The 14,316-nt window shown below is 41.7% G+C and overlaps 1 protein-coding gene across 1 annotated transcript in view; it reads left to right on the top strand.

Moving 5' to 3' along the window:
* The window catches only part of CPNE4 (copine 4), a 493,405-nt gene that overhangs the window by 135,931 nt on the left and 343,158 nt on the right, over positions 1 to 14,316 (top strand). Inside the window, exon 2 of the mRNA XM_047100293.1 lies at positions 2,217 to 2,397. Within this exon, the coding sequence (XP_046956249.1) occupies positions 2,218 to 2,397 (180 nt within the window). The 5' untranslated portion in view covers position 2,217. The remainder of the gene's footprint in view (positions 1 to 2,216; positions 2,398 to 14,316) is intronic.

Raw genomic sequence — 14,316 nt, 5'->3', positions numbered from 1 at the left:
CATTTGTTAAAGAGGCTGTCTTTTTTCCATTGGATGTTCTTTCCTGCTTTGTCAAAGATGAGTTGGCCATACGTTTGTGGGTCTAGTTCTGGGGTTTCTATTCTATTCCATTGGTCTATGTGTCTGTTTTTGTGCCATGAGCTTGAATTTTCTTATATGTAAAAAAGAATGTCCACAAATCCTTGTTAATGTTCAGTATGGTTGAACATAGAGCAACTCTTGTCCTCAAGCTGATCCCATAACAGATACTAAAACAGAACTGTAATTCTTCCCCAACTGTAAATTCTCCTTACCTGATATTTAAGAGTGGAGCTTGGAAAACATTTTCTAAAGAGGGCCAGATGGTAAATATTTTAGGCTTTGCAGGCCATGTAGTCTCTGTTGCAACTACTCAACTCTGCAGTTGCACTGAAAGCAGCCACACACTATATGTAAATGAATGAGCTTGCCTGTGTTCCAATAAATCTTTATTTACTCAAACAAATGGTCAAGCCACATTTGACGCAGAAGACATAGTTTGTCCTTTCCTGTTCAAGGACATGACTTTGTGGCAGTCAATACACTTTCCCTTCAGTATATATAGGGGAAAACCAATGTTCGTAATAATTAGATAAATAGGGCACTGGAGAGTTGGAAGTGAAAGAAAGGAAGGAAGGAAGAAAGGAAGGAAGGAAGGAAGGAAGGAAGGAAGGAAGGAAGGAAGGAAGGAAAAGAAAAGAAAAAAGAAAAGAAAGAAAGAAAGAAAGAAAGAAAAAGAAAGAAAGAAAGAAAGAGAAAAGAAAGAAAAAGAGAAAAGAACAGAACAATGGAGGGAGGCAGGAGAAGAGAGAGAAAATGAAAAAGAAGGAAGGAAGGAAAATGGAAGAAGGATGGAGGGCAAGAGTGGAGAACTTTGTAAAAGAGCATTGGGAGAGAAGATTGGGTGTATCTGCCATGAGGGTGGGGCATTGTCAGATTGGAAAAGGCTTGGCTTTGGCATGGAGCTAGCAGCTAAGTTTGGAGAGACTAGCTGGGGCGTGCACGTGTGTGTGTGTGTGTGTGTGTGTGTGTGTGTGTCTGCGTGTGTTTGTGTGTGGTGTGTAATACTAAGGCACACTCATCACCTTGTGAAAGAGATGGCATGGTGTACTTGAACCTAGTATGGTGCCGGGTACCAAGGAGAAACTCACTGAATATTTGTGGAAAAGGGAAGGAGAGGAGGGATTGCCTTCATTTTATAGATGAAGAAATTCCAAGCCAGGGCCCTGACTCTGTGTGAGGTTGAGGAAGTCATTGCTGTTTTCCTAAGGAATCTGCAAGGAAACAGAATTCAAAGAGAAGGACATTGAATTTCACTCCTGAGAGAAGCTTCCAATATCTTCACAGGTCCAATCCTCCTCAGAGAAGGTGGAAAGTGTTGGTGGCTTCTGGGGGATTCCCGGTAGCCCAGGCCTCCATGAGGCCAAGTGTTACCATAAAGGTTATCCTGTGGAGATGGGAGAGGGGCCTGCAGTGCTTATATTGGCTCCTTTTGCCGTGAGTTCAGAATCAGAGGCTGTGCTATTCCTATCTCACAGTCTCCCTCTTACTTTCTTCCTTTTGATTCTGAATTCCGATGTGGCGGGTAAGAGGGATGAAAGCTGAGGAGAGACTTCTGCACTTGGAGCACAGAATCAGATTCTGGGCCTCTCTCCTGGAGCTGGCTGGCTATCTTGAGAAGATGGGCCAGGGTTTAGGAAAGGGAAATTTGGACTGTGTCTCAGGGAGGACGATATCCTCTCTGTGCCATCACGTAGGAGAAGAAGGAGACCTGGATTTTTAGGGAGTCTTAGAAACTTGGAATGTGATTAAATTGATTAGCCAGCAAATCTGTAAAATTTCACACAAGCCACGCACTTAATATAGAGCTGGATTACAGTTTGCACTAATTCATAAATTTTGTTTCACAAGCTAAAAATTTTGCTATGCAAATGTATGCAAATCATAGAGAAAAATAACGTTGTTAGCCAAGTGTACCAGCACCTGTTGGGGTTTTTCTCTGTTTCTTTGGTTTTGTTTGTTTGTTTGTTTGTTTCATTGGAACTGTGCCACTGGGGTGAAAAGCAAGGTAATAAATACATTCAATATTAGAACTTGTGTATTGAACAAGATTCTGAAAGATGATTGGAAGGCTTTCTCCTTTAACAAATACTGTGGTGATTGGCATGTCTTTTTTCCTCTTTTTCTTCCTAAAACAGGATGAAGAAGATGAGCAACATTTATGAGTCGGCTGCCAATACGCTGGGAATCTTTAACAGCCCCTGCCTGACCAAAGTTGAGCTGCGTGTGGCGTGCAAAGGCATTTCCGACAGAGATGCTCTTTCCAAACCAGACCCCTGTGTCATCCTCAAGATGCAATCCCACGGGCAGTGGTTTGAGGTAGGCATGTCCAAGGCAATGGACTGGAGGGTTGATTCAGAAATGCTTTTGCATTTCCTTTCTTCAGGTGGTTTATTTTGATGAGATAGAAAATTCTTGAAATGAATACAATCATATTTCTGCTTGCATTGTGATGCTTTGACACGACTGCTTTAATGCTGTGGATATTTTGACATTTACCCTTAATCTTTGTGTTCATTGTAGACTTAGTGACCCTTGGGGAAGAGCAGGGAGGAGTGCCTGACAGAAGCCACATGACATAACATTTATTTTTTGGAGCGAAAACTTAATATTAGCTACATTTTATTGGATACTCACCAAGGGTCAGGCACTGTTCCAAGTGCTTTATGTAAAAATAACTAATTTGGTCGTCACAACAATCCTGTGAGGAAACAGATGAGGAAACACAGAAAGGTTAAGGATGTGCCCAAGATCATTCAGCTTGTAAGTGGAAAATCTGATACAACCAGGCTGCTGGGCTCCAGAGCCTGAGCTCTTTCTTGCTATTTTATACTGATGGTGGGTACCAGTGTGGTCTTTGGTGGTTTGTGTGGCAACACTGCAGGTTGAATTCTGCAGTTGGGTTTGTTAATTGATTTAAAAGTTGAAACAGATTGGATGAGGACTCTTTTTTTAATGTTTATTAATTTTTGAGGGGGGGAGGGAGGGAGAGAATGAGCAGGGGAGGGGCAGAGAGAGGGAGACAGAGGATCCTCAGAAGGGCTCCAACTCAGGAACCGTGAGATCATGACCTGAGCCAAAGTCAGATGCTTAACTGACTGAGCCACCCAGATGCCCCTAATGAGAGCTATTTTTTAAGTTCTATTTTGGTTTGGTTTTCCTTTTTTCTAAGTACCTGGTCTGAGGAAGCAATGTCTTTTTTTTTTTTAATTTTTTTAATGCTCTCTTATTTTTGAGAGAGAGAGAGACACACACAGTATGTGAGTGGGGGAGGGGCAGAGAGAGAGGGAGACACAGAATCTGAAGCAGGCTCCAGGCTCTGAGCTGTCAGTACAGAACCTGACACGGGGCTTGAACGCACAAACCGTGTTTTAAGTTGCACACTTAACTGACTGAGCCACCCAGGCACCCCTGAGTAAGCAATGTTTTAAAGATCTGGTGTGAGGTGAATAGTGGGATGGAGAGGAGGGGTGGGAGTTGGGGAGATACAGCAGAGGGAGCAGTAATTATCATCTCTAAGGGAACCAGGTACTCCGTGGAATTTGGAGAAGGGGTTTGAAGCCATGCTGAGCAGAGCAGTGGTAGAGGTTACTATCAACTTTGGGTCCATTACAACAAACTCCTCCAGTCTTCAGTACTTCTTCCAACTATTTGCAAATAGCTGGAAGATGCTGTTCCAGGAGGTAAAAGCTTCCATTCCACAGAAGAAAGAGGGCTCAAAAGCAGCCTGTTTGCTTATTCTTACATATGTGATAAAAGCCACTTCTCTGAAGGGGAGGTTTGGTCGGGGTGAGTGAGCACATGGAATTCAGGTGGAGGCATCTTGCCTGGAGGAATGCAGGACAGATGAGCAGTCTGGGGGTCTTGGACTTAAGACTTCTCCAGTGCTTATATTGTAAACGTAAAACAGCGTTCATAGGTCTCTTAATGTGTAATGTGTTTTTTTCCCTTCTAAATAGTCTCATTGACTCTGTTGATGGGTTTTATGGTTTTTAACTTTTTATTTAACAAAATGAAATGGCAGCCTGCATTAGGGAAAACATTACTCTTTGAAAATGAGAGGAAAGAAATTAGAAAGAAATTCATCTCCTAATGCCCCCTTTACATAAGACAACTATTACTTGTATATATGTCTTTTCCTTCTGGCATTCATATTCTTACATGATTCTTATGCATGTAAAATTTTCTTTCCTCATTTTATTACCTAGTAGTATATATTTTTCTATATTGCTGTAATATTAATCATTACAATTTTTAAAGTTGCATAATATCCCATCACATGAATTTATTTACTAATTTTCCTGTTTTTTTCCACTTTGAAGTTGCTTCCAAAAATACCCTATTTTAGGGGCACCTGGGTGGCTCAGTCGGTTGGGCGTCCGACTTCGGCTCAGGTCATGATCTCACGGCCCGTGTGTTTGAGCCCCACTTCAGGCTCTGTGCTGTCAGTTCGGAGCCTGGAGCCTGCTTCGGATTCTGTGTCTCCCTCTCTCTCTCTGCCCCTCCCCCACTCACGCTCTGTCTCTATCAAAAAATGAATAAACGTTAAAAAAAATAAAAAAATACCCTATTTTAAACTGCAATGAGTATCTTTGTGCATAATGCTGTTCCCTACTTTTCCATGAGTTCCTAGGAGAGATTGTCCAAGTGGAACTACTGGTACAAAGATAGGAAACTTTGGGGGCTATGATACGTATTGCCACATTGCTTTTCCAGAGTGCTGTATTACAGTGTTACTCAAAGTATGGTCTGCACACAGCTACCAGCTCACAAACTCTGTTACCAGTGCGCAGATAAGAAACTTGTGCCACAGTGTAAATTGATTCCCTGCTTCCTTTATCTAAACAGTCTTACTCGTTAAAAACAATAATGTCAGCTGATCTTCCAGCATACAGAGTGATAGGCTGATTTATAATCTGGCACTTTGAGAAACACTTCTGTAATCTAGTTTATACTCTTAACAGTATGCATTCAGGATACAGTCAGAACAACAGAGCCCATGCTAGGTAGCTAATAAAGGATTTAATTCAGGTACCTAGTAATAAAGGAGTTGGAAATGCTGAGAAACTAAATAGGGACAGTGAGGGAATGCAGGCATCAATGACAGGAACCTGTTACTTTGCTTAGGGTGGGGCAGTAGTGTGCAGAGGCCATCTTGTATAGGTTTGTGAAAGCTGACTCTTACGTATTCGGGAACTTTGCACGCAGTTGTGGTGTTGGTATTTAGACCACAGACTTGGCAGATATTTCAGATCAGGGCTCGACTCCCACTCAGAGCCATTTGGTAAACTTTTATCAGCACACCACTGGGCCAGAGGGGCCAGAGGGGCCAGAGGGGGAGGTGGGAGTACTGGAAACAAATAGCTATCTAGCAGAAGCTGGATCCATGGAAGGAAGGCCTGTCTAGTGGGAGCCAGGAAGATAGAGGAGATGTGGATAGTGCTGGAAATGCTGCCTGAAAGGGAGGTGAGGGTACCCTGGTATCTGCCTGCCTTTTGCTCTCATGTATCTCACTGTGCCTTCCACTGACCAAACCTTGATAGAAGCCCATTGACAAGGTTTGCAGGGAAAGAGTACAGAGTGCACTTGAGAGCAAAGATGTACATGGCCAGCACATAAACCTTCGACAACTCACAGTAACTTGGATCATCATTCCCTGTCTCATCAAGTAATGCGTGTTTGTTTAACGCGAACACCTACCTTTCAGTACAAATTCAGCAAATTCTAGGAGTTAGAAGCACACCTTTGCTACAAGTTAAAAGCATCTGACAATCTATTTAAACCATGTAGCGACTACTATCCTTGCTTAGTGAAGGCTAGCAAACATGGACACTGGGATAAGATTTATTGATGCATTTACCTGTGTCTACCCCCTACAATACATCTGGATTTGCAGAGAGATTTCCATGTCCACTGTTAGAGAACTGAGAGAAATCCTTGCAGAATAGAATTCATGCTGGCTCTGTGCATGTCTTTTTTTTGTGGGGAAATCTGGTAATTGATTAAGTGGAGAAAAAAACAAAGAGGCTAAGCTGATTTGCATAATGAAGAGATTGTTGGGGGGATGTGACAAGGTGAAAGAGAGAGAAAAGCAAGGGGAGCATATCTTTCTGAGGGAATTTTAAAGTTTGGCTAAGGGGCGCCGGGTGGTTCAGTTGGTTGAGCAGTTGACTTCAGCTCAGGTCATGATCTCGTGGTTCATAGGTTTGAGCCCCAGGTCAGGCTCTGTGCTGACAGCTCAGAGCCTAGAGCCTGCTTCCGTTCTGTATCTCCCCCTTTCTACCCCTCCCCTGCTTGTGCTCTGTCTCTCTCTAAAATAAATAAACATTAAAAAATTTAAAAAAAAAATAAATAAAGTTTGACTAAAGAGGCTCTCCAGTCAGCACTGTCCACTGGAACTTGCTGCAGTGATAGAAATGTTCCCCATCTGTTGTGTCAGACAAGGTAGTCATTACCACATGTGGCTATGAGCACCTGAAAGGTGGATAGTGTAACTGAAGAACTAAAATTTTAAAATATTTAATTTTAATTAACTTAAGAGTAATTGTAAGTAGTATGGTTCCAGAGTCTTTGGTGTGCTAGAGAATTTGGCTGGGTGGGTGGGGAAGAGGAGAGTTTGTAAAAATGTTAGAGTAGGCTCTTAATTTTACAACTTCACTGGGTTTGGGGAGATGTAACTAGAGTTTTGACATTTCTTTCTTATTGTGATTGCTGGCCTCTGCTTTTCATAATGGAACTGCAGCAGGGAAAGGGCCCCGTTTTGCCCTGGTTCACAGCTCAGGTTACTACTGCAGTAGTTAGAACTGCTTTCAGATGGCCTTCCCATATGGAAGCCAACTGTTTGCTCTTTTAATATGCTGTAGCTTGTTAGCCCTGGAAAAAGAACATTGGCCTCTAAAGTGATCATGACACTGTAAACCTGATTTTTAGACTCAAAAAGACCTACAGTCTGACCTCCTGTGCTGTTAATAGTATTAAGGGTCAATGAGGATAAATCTATGTCTTTGAAATATTGGAAATCAATTGTACTGAAAGGCACAAGAGACGGTTGCTCTTTGCAGATGCACGGAGTTTGGAATGAACATCTGAGGACTGAAAAAAGAGAGAGGATGCTTTTGTTTCCTCCCAGAATATGGAGATGGGATGGTATTCTTGTTGGGTGAAACTTTCGGCAAATCTTCAATGGCCATGATTATAAGTGTTAGAAAAGAAGGAAAAAAAAAATACTTGTTAGTTGGATGTACATTCCAAACTGAGAATTTCCGAGTTACCATTTAATGTCCCTAACTTAGAATCATACTTATTAAAAAAAAATCCTCCCTGCACTCACACCTAGCTATATGGGGCAACAGTATATGGTACAGTTCAGTGTAATGATATTTAGACCATATTCCATTATCCAATGAAGAGTGGAAATAATTTCCTCCTGCCTTCTGGTGAGTACTGATGTGTTCACTAACTTTTGGAACCAGGCAACATATCCAAGTGGGAAAAATTAATACTTCTCAGGGATTCAAAAGACAAGGGCCCTTGTGAACTAAAGACTTGTATTCAGTTTCCTAGAGCATATGCTGTATCCCTTGGGTACACTGGATATTCTCCATGAAGCAGAGCTAAGCCTGCAGTGCCGTGGCCCTTGGCAGAAATCCTATAAGTGGCATGTACTTGTCCTTATTGGAAAAAGCCAAATTATTCCCACATTGCCAGGATGTTACTCTAGTCACCTTTAATTCCATTTTTACATTTAATTTTAATACACAGTGTTTGAGTTTCTCTATAGGAAGCTCTAAGTAATTCTGAGAACTAATTACCCTTGGATCAATTCCATTATGAAAACATGTTATGATGAGTCATGTGCTTTGGTGGATTGTTGATAATAATAATAATTGTTAGTAGCAATTAGTGTGGTTATCTAATAATTATCAGTGCACCCTGATGCAAGATTATTATTGTTTATAATAATATATCCATATAGCACTTTATATTCACGAACGCCATCTACTTACATTATTTCATTTGCTTCTTATAATAGCCTCATGAGAAGGTGTTACAGACATTGAAATTCTAGTACGTATTGGGTATCATGATAGAACCTGGTTTGTATCCTCAAAGACCTCAGAGTCTAGTAGAAGAACTCTGTCTTAGAGAGGGAGGGCTGGAGGCTAGGAAGATTATGTGACTTTGAGGAAGAGGGCTCAAAACAAGTTCCGGACTTGAATGAACTCTTCCTTCCCCTGAATGTGCAGTGGGTAGATGTTTTACGGCGTCTCAGCCTATCTATAACCAGTGTGGTGGGTGGACCTACACTTGTGGTTCTTAAGATTGCAAGATGTCTTTCAGCAATAACCATCAGGGAGCTTTGAAAAAATAAAGGTTTGTTGCTTACAGGACCTAGAAATTAGATAGAACACCTGGGGCTACTCAGCAAGGTCTTGGGTAGGATGAGAGAGAGGGAGTGTGCACATGAGCCTGGGTTTCTGTTTTTATTGGGGTTGAGCATGGGATCCTAGGGTTTTGCAGGCCCACTCTTTGTTGATGAATTTAAAACGTAAGAGGAAATCCAAAGTGCAGGAAGAGAAAAAAACAAGGGGACCAAATGGTCACTATTCAAAATCAATCAAGGTTTCTAAAACAAAAGAGCATCAGTGTGGGGAGGTGGCCTGGCTCTTTAGGAAGTCGGTGGCTGCCTGTGTGTTTATTTGAGATAGTCCTCTTTGAAGTGGATACTTCTTTGAAAGCCTGAACAGTGGAAGCTTAAATCAGGTACCAGCTTTGCAAAACAGAAAAAACATGTCAGGGCTTACGCTACAGTAGACCATCTCAAGGGTGCATAGGTTACCTTTATGTGGGATGGGGATAAAAATAAATCACTCTTCCACCTCTCCTTACTTTCTGTCCTTTCTCCCCACTTCCTATCCATCCAGATGTCGGGTGTGTTTGCCGTATGATCTTGCATCCCTGCTAGCAGGCAGCACCGAAGGGGAAATATGAGTCTGTGGTGGGGGGAGGGGGCTTGCCCCCTCCCAAATAAATGGGATGCGACTTTTTTCAGCAATTCCCTTTTGGTTAGAGGGCTCATGGAAGAATTCCATAGAACAAGACCCATTTGTGCTCGGGACAGTAGTGAGCCATCACCCGTTTGTGTCTGAGCCAGGAAGGTGAAGCCCTAAGTAGCAGCTTTGCATGTAACCTGTAACAGAGATCATCAATTTTCCTTTACTCCAGAGTGCTAAAATTTTGTGAAAATAGGTCAGGCAACATGAACACTTGGGTGATGACAAAATATATGTGTTGACACCAGCTTGGAATTAGTCCTTTTACATATATTCTTTCTAATCCTCACAACTACCCTGCAAGGGAGACTTTACTAACCAGGTAAGGGAACTGAGGCTGGGCAGTCTTAACAAATCACCTGAGGCCACACAGCTAATAAACAGGAAACCTGGAATCTGGTTGATTCCAAAATCTATATTCTTTTCACCTTAACCTGGGATTACGACTTGAAGCTCAAGGCCTCTGTCCCACACATAATTTTGTTCGGCCTTCATGGTGTTCAAGCAGGTCTGCACTGGTTGACAAAACTTAAAGATCAGGAGTTTTATTTTCTCATAAAACTCCAGATTTCTGGTTTCTTTAGAATAACCAGAAAAACTAGCAACATGGAATCTTTAATTTTTTTTAATGTTTATTTATTTTTGTGAGAGAGACAGAGTGTGAGTAAGGTAGGGGCAGAGAGAGAGGGAGACACAGAATCCGAAGCAGGCTTCAGGCTCTGAGCTGTCAGCACAGACCCCGATGTGGGGCTTGAACCTACAAACCATGAGATCATGACCTGAGCTGAATCTGAACGCTTAACTGACTGAGCCACCCAGGCACCCTTGGAAACTTTAATCTGTGTGCAACAATGAGCTGAACGTGGGTAGCAGCTGCCCGTATCCAGAGTCTGAGTCTGTCCTCCTGCATCCTGCTAGCCAGCCTGTCCCATCATTTGCCCTCCTAGCCTAGCCCCTGGGGGTATTTGAGTTTAAACTACACTCCTGTACCTGCCTGGGCTGGGTCTCTCAAACATAGTTAACCTCTCAGTTGTGGACACAGACAAGAGCTGAAAAAATGAAAATTAAGTCAATTAAAGCACTCCCTCTGGATATCACAAACAACCTCCTTTCTTGAAAGATTTTCTGTTCACACTTTGCTGACTTGTAGCGTTTTGGTGGCTGACACCTAGCATGACAGATGATAAAAAACAACAGTTTTCTTCAGTTGTTCACAAAGTTTTCACTCCAGTTTCGCCTCAGACTCCCACTCGGGAAAACTTTGATGTTGTTTTCTACCCCCCCTTAACAAGTCCTTAATAAGAATAATTTCTTTCCTCTAAAAAGGTGATGTTAGAAATCTTACCCCAAGCACTGAATAGAAAACAAAATGAAATATTAGAACCAAAAAATGTTTCCTCCTTGCTGCCTGAGGTCACTTCCTTTTGACCAGAGCCTGCAGTTGCCTGCTGTTCAGTCTGTAAGTGATGCACTTGGATGAAAAGAGAGAAGAAAAATGCATTGCATACGATGCGACTGAGTGGCTTTCTTATCACTGAAATCTCAAAATTGTCAATGTCATGGTGTCTGAGAGCGGAATTGCACAAGATGGAAATTTGGGGCTGCAAATGAGGGAAAAACAATTTGAACTGAAATCCTGTGTTGACTATTAATTCATTAACTCTTGTGTGTCTCAGGATTTATCAGTTGCAAGAATAATGTCTGTCCTCCTGCAGCGAGGAAAGCACCGTGCCATGGGCTTCATTGCCTCCTTAGCTTGTAGAACTGGCAAGCCACAGTTGAACATCTAGACTGAGCCATTGGTTACCATGGCTTTTTATAATGTACCTTGAGTCTCATGATGAGTATTTGAAAGATGGAATTATAGTTCAGGGAAAGAGCTTCTGGAAGCGTTTATGATTTAGAGCCCTCTGCCTCTAGCTTAAACAACCTTCACCCTCTCCAGGAAGATGTTTTCAACATACTTCCTGGGTTCCTGTTTTAATGTTTAAACTAGACTCACTACTGATAATCGTGTCCTTAAGAAAATCATCTTTCTTTTATAATTTCAATCCATTTAATATTTTTAAAATTAATTGTAATGGTGGTTTATTAATGATGATACCTTGGGGTGCCTGGGTGGCTCAGTCAGTTAAGCATCTGACTTCGGCTCAGGTCATGATCTCAAGGCTCGTGAGGTCAAGCCCATTGTCAGGAGCTTTGCTGATAGCTCAAAGCCTGGAGTCTGTTTTGGATTCTGTGTTTCTCTCTCTACCCCTCCCCCACTTGCACTCTGCCTCTCTCTCTCTCAAAAATAAACAAACATTAAAAATTATTAATGATGATACCTTGAAATATGTTGAGAGTGGTTATACAGTATATCAGGTAATCTCCTAAGCACTGTATATGTGTCATCATATTTAATTAGTAAAACAACCTTATAATTTGGACTCCATATATACTTTATATAGAGGCACAGAAGAGTTAAGTAATTTGCTCAAGGGGAGCACAAGTAGTAAGTAGAGGAGTCATGACAGATTGAACCCAGACTGTCTGTCTCTAGAAACTACGCTGTCACTATCTTTCACTGCCCTCCTCTGAGAAAAATGAGTACCATTCAGTGTCTGAGTGTCTGCCATGTGCCATGGGCTAAATCTTCACATGCATTTTCTACAACCCTCATGACAGTATTAGAAGATAGAGACTGTGCTTACCCATTTCACAGGTGAGAAAACTAACACAGAGAAAAGTGCATGTCCAAGGTCACAAGACTAGGAAGAAGTGGTGGTGGGATTTGAACCCAGAGCTTTGTGTCTTCAGTGCCCATGTTGTCTCCATGACTCTGTGTCTCTCCCATCCTGGCCTCTGTGGAGGTAGAATAACCCCATATAATGCTACTAATCCTTAAGATGAACATGTTTTCCTCTCCTCAGAGAATCCATTAACTCATTTAAAACTGTTTGCATTTATTTTTTTTTAACAGAAATTAGATTTGCTTTGGTAAATACCTGAAACATCCTTGTAATCCCCTAATTTGTACAATTTTAGCCTGAATTCCTAAAGGTCCCCAAGGTGCATGGCATAGGGGCTCTGCACTCAGGCTATGGGGCCAGACTACCTAGAATGAAGTCCTACCCCAGCCATTGTTAGCTGTACCAATGGGCAAATTAGCGAAACCTTTCTGTGCCTCAGTCTCCTCACCTATAAAATAGATATCATAATGGTACCTGCTACCATTATGAGGATTCAATGACTCGATACCTGTTGAATGCTTATAAGTGTCGTTGATACAACAGAGTCAGTGATCAATAACTGCTATGATTAAGGAACATTTGTCATTTTTTAAGAATTGTTTTCTAAAGAAAGATGTGCTGGTTGGTCCTCAAGTGTTCTGACAATTGATGCCCTGTGGCTAGAGGCTGAGCAGTAGAGACATATCAAGAGGTCGTTGGAGAAGTAAATTCTGGGACACTAAAGCTGTGACTGTTTTATTGACTTTGCATCCCTAGCGCCTACCACAATGCCTGACACGAGATGCTTGTAATTCCGTAGTTAGATGGATTTCATTTCCATGGTCCATTTTCCCATGTTCACCTCCAAAGACCCTTGGATTTTTGAGGACTGTCCTGTTCTCATTCAGGAAAATGAGAACTCAGCTAATTAGAACTCACTTACACCACTAGGCTTATCCCTTTTACATGGAGGTAGGATTATTGGTTCCTGAGGCAAAAAGTTTGATTTGAAGGGATTTTCTTTATGTGTTTGTGTGTAAACTATTCAGGCAGTATTGTAACTATGTTGAATGGAGTCATGAGATGATATTGGAAGGACATTTCCTACCACTCAGGGATGAGGAGTATGGAACCCTTTGTTACCAGGCTCTGTTAGCCTCTGTTTCCTTCCTTACATCCTTTTGGCTTTAAACTTCTTTGTGCTCCCCTTCTTTTCCTCTCTCCCTTTTTCTTCTTCCTCTGGGGAGAGTGAAACAGAGACAGGCAAGGACAGCTATAGCTACAGTTAGTGTTGGAGACTGGGGTCTCCCTGTGTCTTCTCTCCTCCACCCTAGGCGCCATCTGGACTTATCCTCCTGGATGACTTATCCTCCTCCTGGATCTCTCGCTGAGACAATATGGGAAACAGTAAATTATTTGCTGAAAACACAACTTCCTTCCACCTAGTTTTCTCCTCTGTCTGCTTCAGAAGCAACTGAGTATAGAGGAAGTAGCAAGTTTTTCTTGTTGGCTCTCAGGGATTAAATGTTTTTTTTTAAGGCATTTAATTTTTTAAGTTTATGTATTCATTTTAAGAGAGAGAGAGAGTGAGCGCACACGCAAGAGCATGCAAGCAGGGCAGTGGCAGAGAGAGAGGGAGAGAGAGAGCATGCAAGCAGGGCAGGGGTAGAGAGAGAAGGAGAGAGAGAGAATCCTGAGCAAGCTCTGCACTATCAGCATGGAGCCCTACATGAGCTCGAATCCATGAACCGTGGGATCATGACCTGAGCCAAAACCAAGAGTTGGATGCTTAATTGACTGAGCCACCCAGGCACTCCTTAAATGGGCTTTTTTTTTAAGCCATGGAAATCCCTGGAATGAGAGTGAAGTTCTTCAGTGTCTTTATTTGAACCTTAGGACACGAAATATTCTCAACTTCCCCATTCTGAGTCACCGCAGCGTTTGTTTTGAAGACTTGTAAATAGTGTTCTGGGGGTGGGGGTGGGGAACCTAGCTACTTTGGAAGTACTGCAAACATTTGTTTGAAATATAAATTTAATTTTTTGCTTCTCAATTTTGAGTGAGGCAATTTGCATATGAAATCCAGCCAAAAACATCCATTTTAGATGTTTTGTTGGATGAGTTTTGACAAATATATATACACACTTGGGTAGCCACCATCCCAATCAAGATATAGAACATTTCCTAGAATATGTGCTAATATTTAAAATACATAACAGGAAACAACAAAGATAAATTTCAACACATCAGAAACCACTAACTCTCAGATTATGTTCCCATTGATTGACATGTACTAAGTGACAGAAATTTCAGCTTATAGAACAATCTTATACTAATGAAATATCATCTTTAACTGTTAAATATATTGGGGCTCTGTGTAAGATCTTTGTTGAAAAGAGGAAAAGATGGTTCCATAGCTAAGGAGCATTTGAAAAGTCAGAGGAAGAGACCATAAGAAGAAAAATAGACCCAGA

The sequence above is a fragment of the Lynx rufus genome, unplaced genomic scaffold, assembly GCF_022079265.1.
Source record: "Lynx rufus isolate CCGP_SWC_20201006 ecotype Redwood Valley unplaced genomic scaffold, mLynRuf1.p SCAF_5, whole genome shotgun sequence".
Classification (NCBI taxonomy): Eukaryota; Metazoa; Chordata; class Mammalia; order Carnivora; family Felidae; genus Lynx; species Lynx rufus.
The sequence above is the reverse complement of the archived record's forward strand: the minus strand, read 5'-3'. Positions and strand labels throughout refer to the sequence as shown.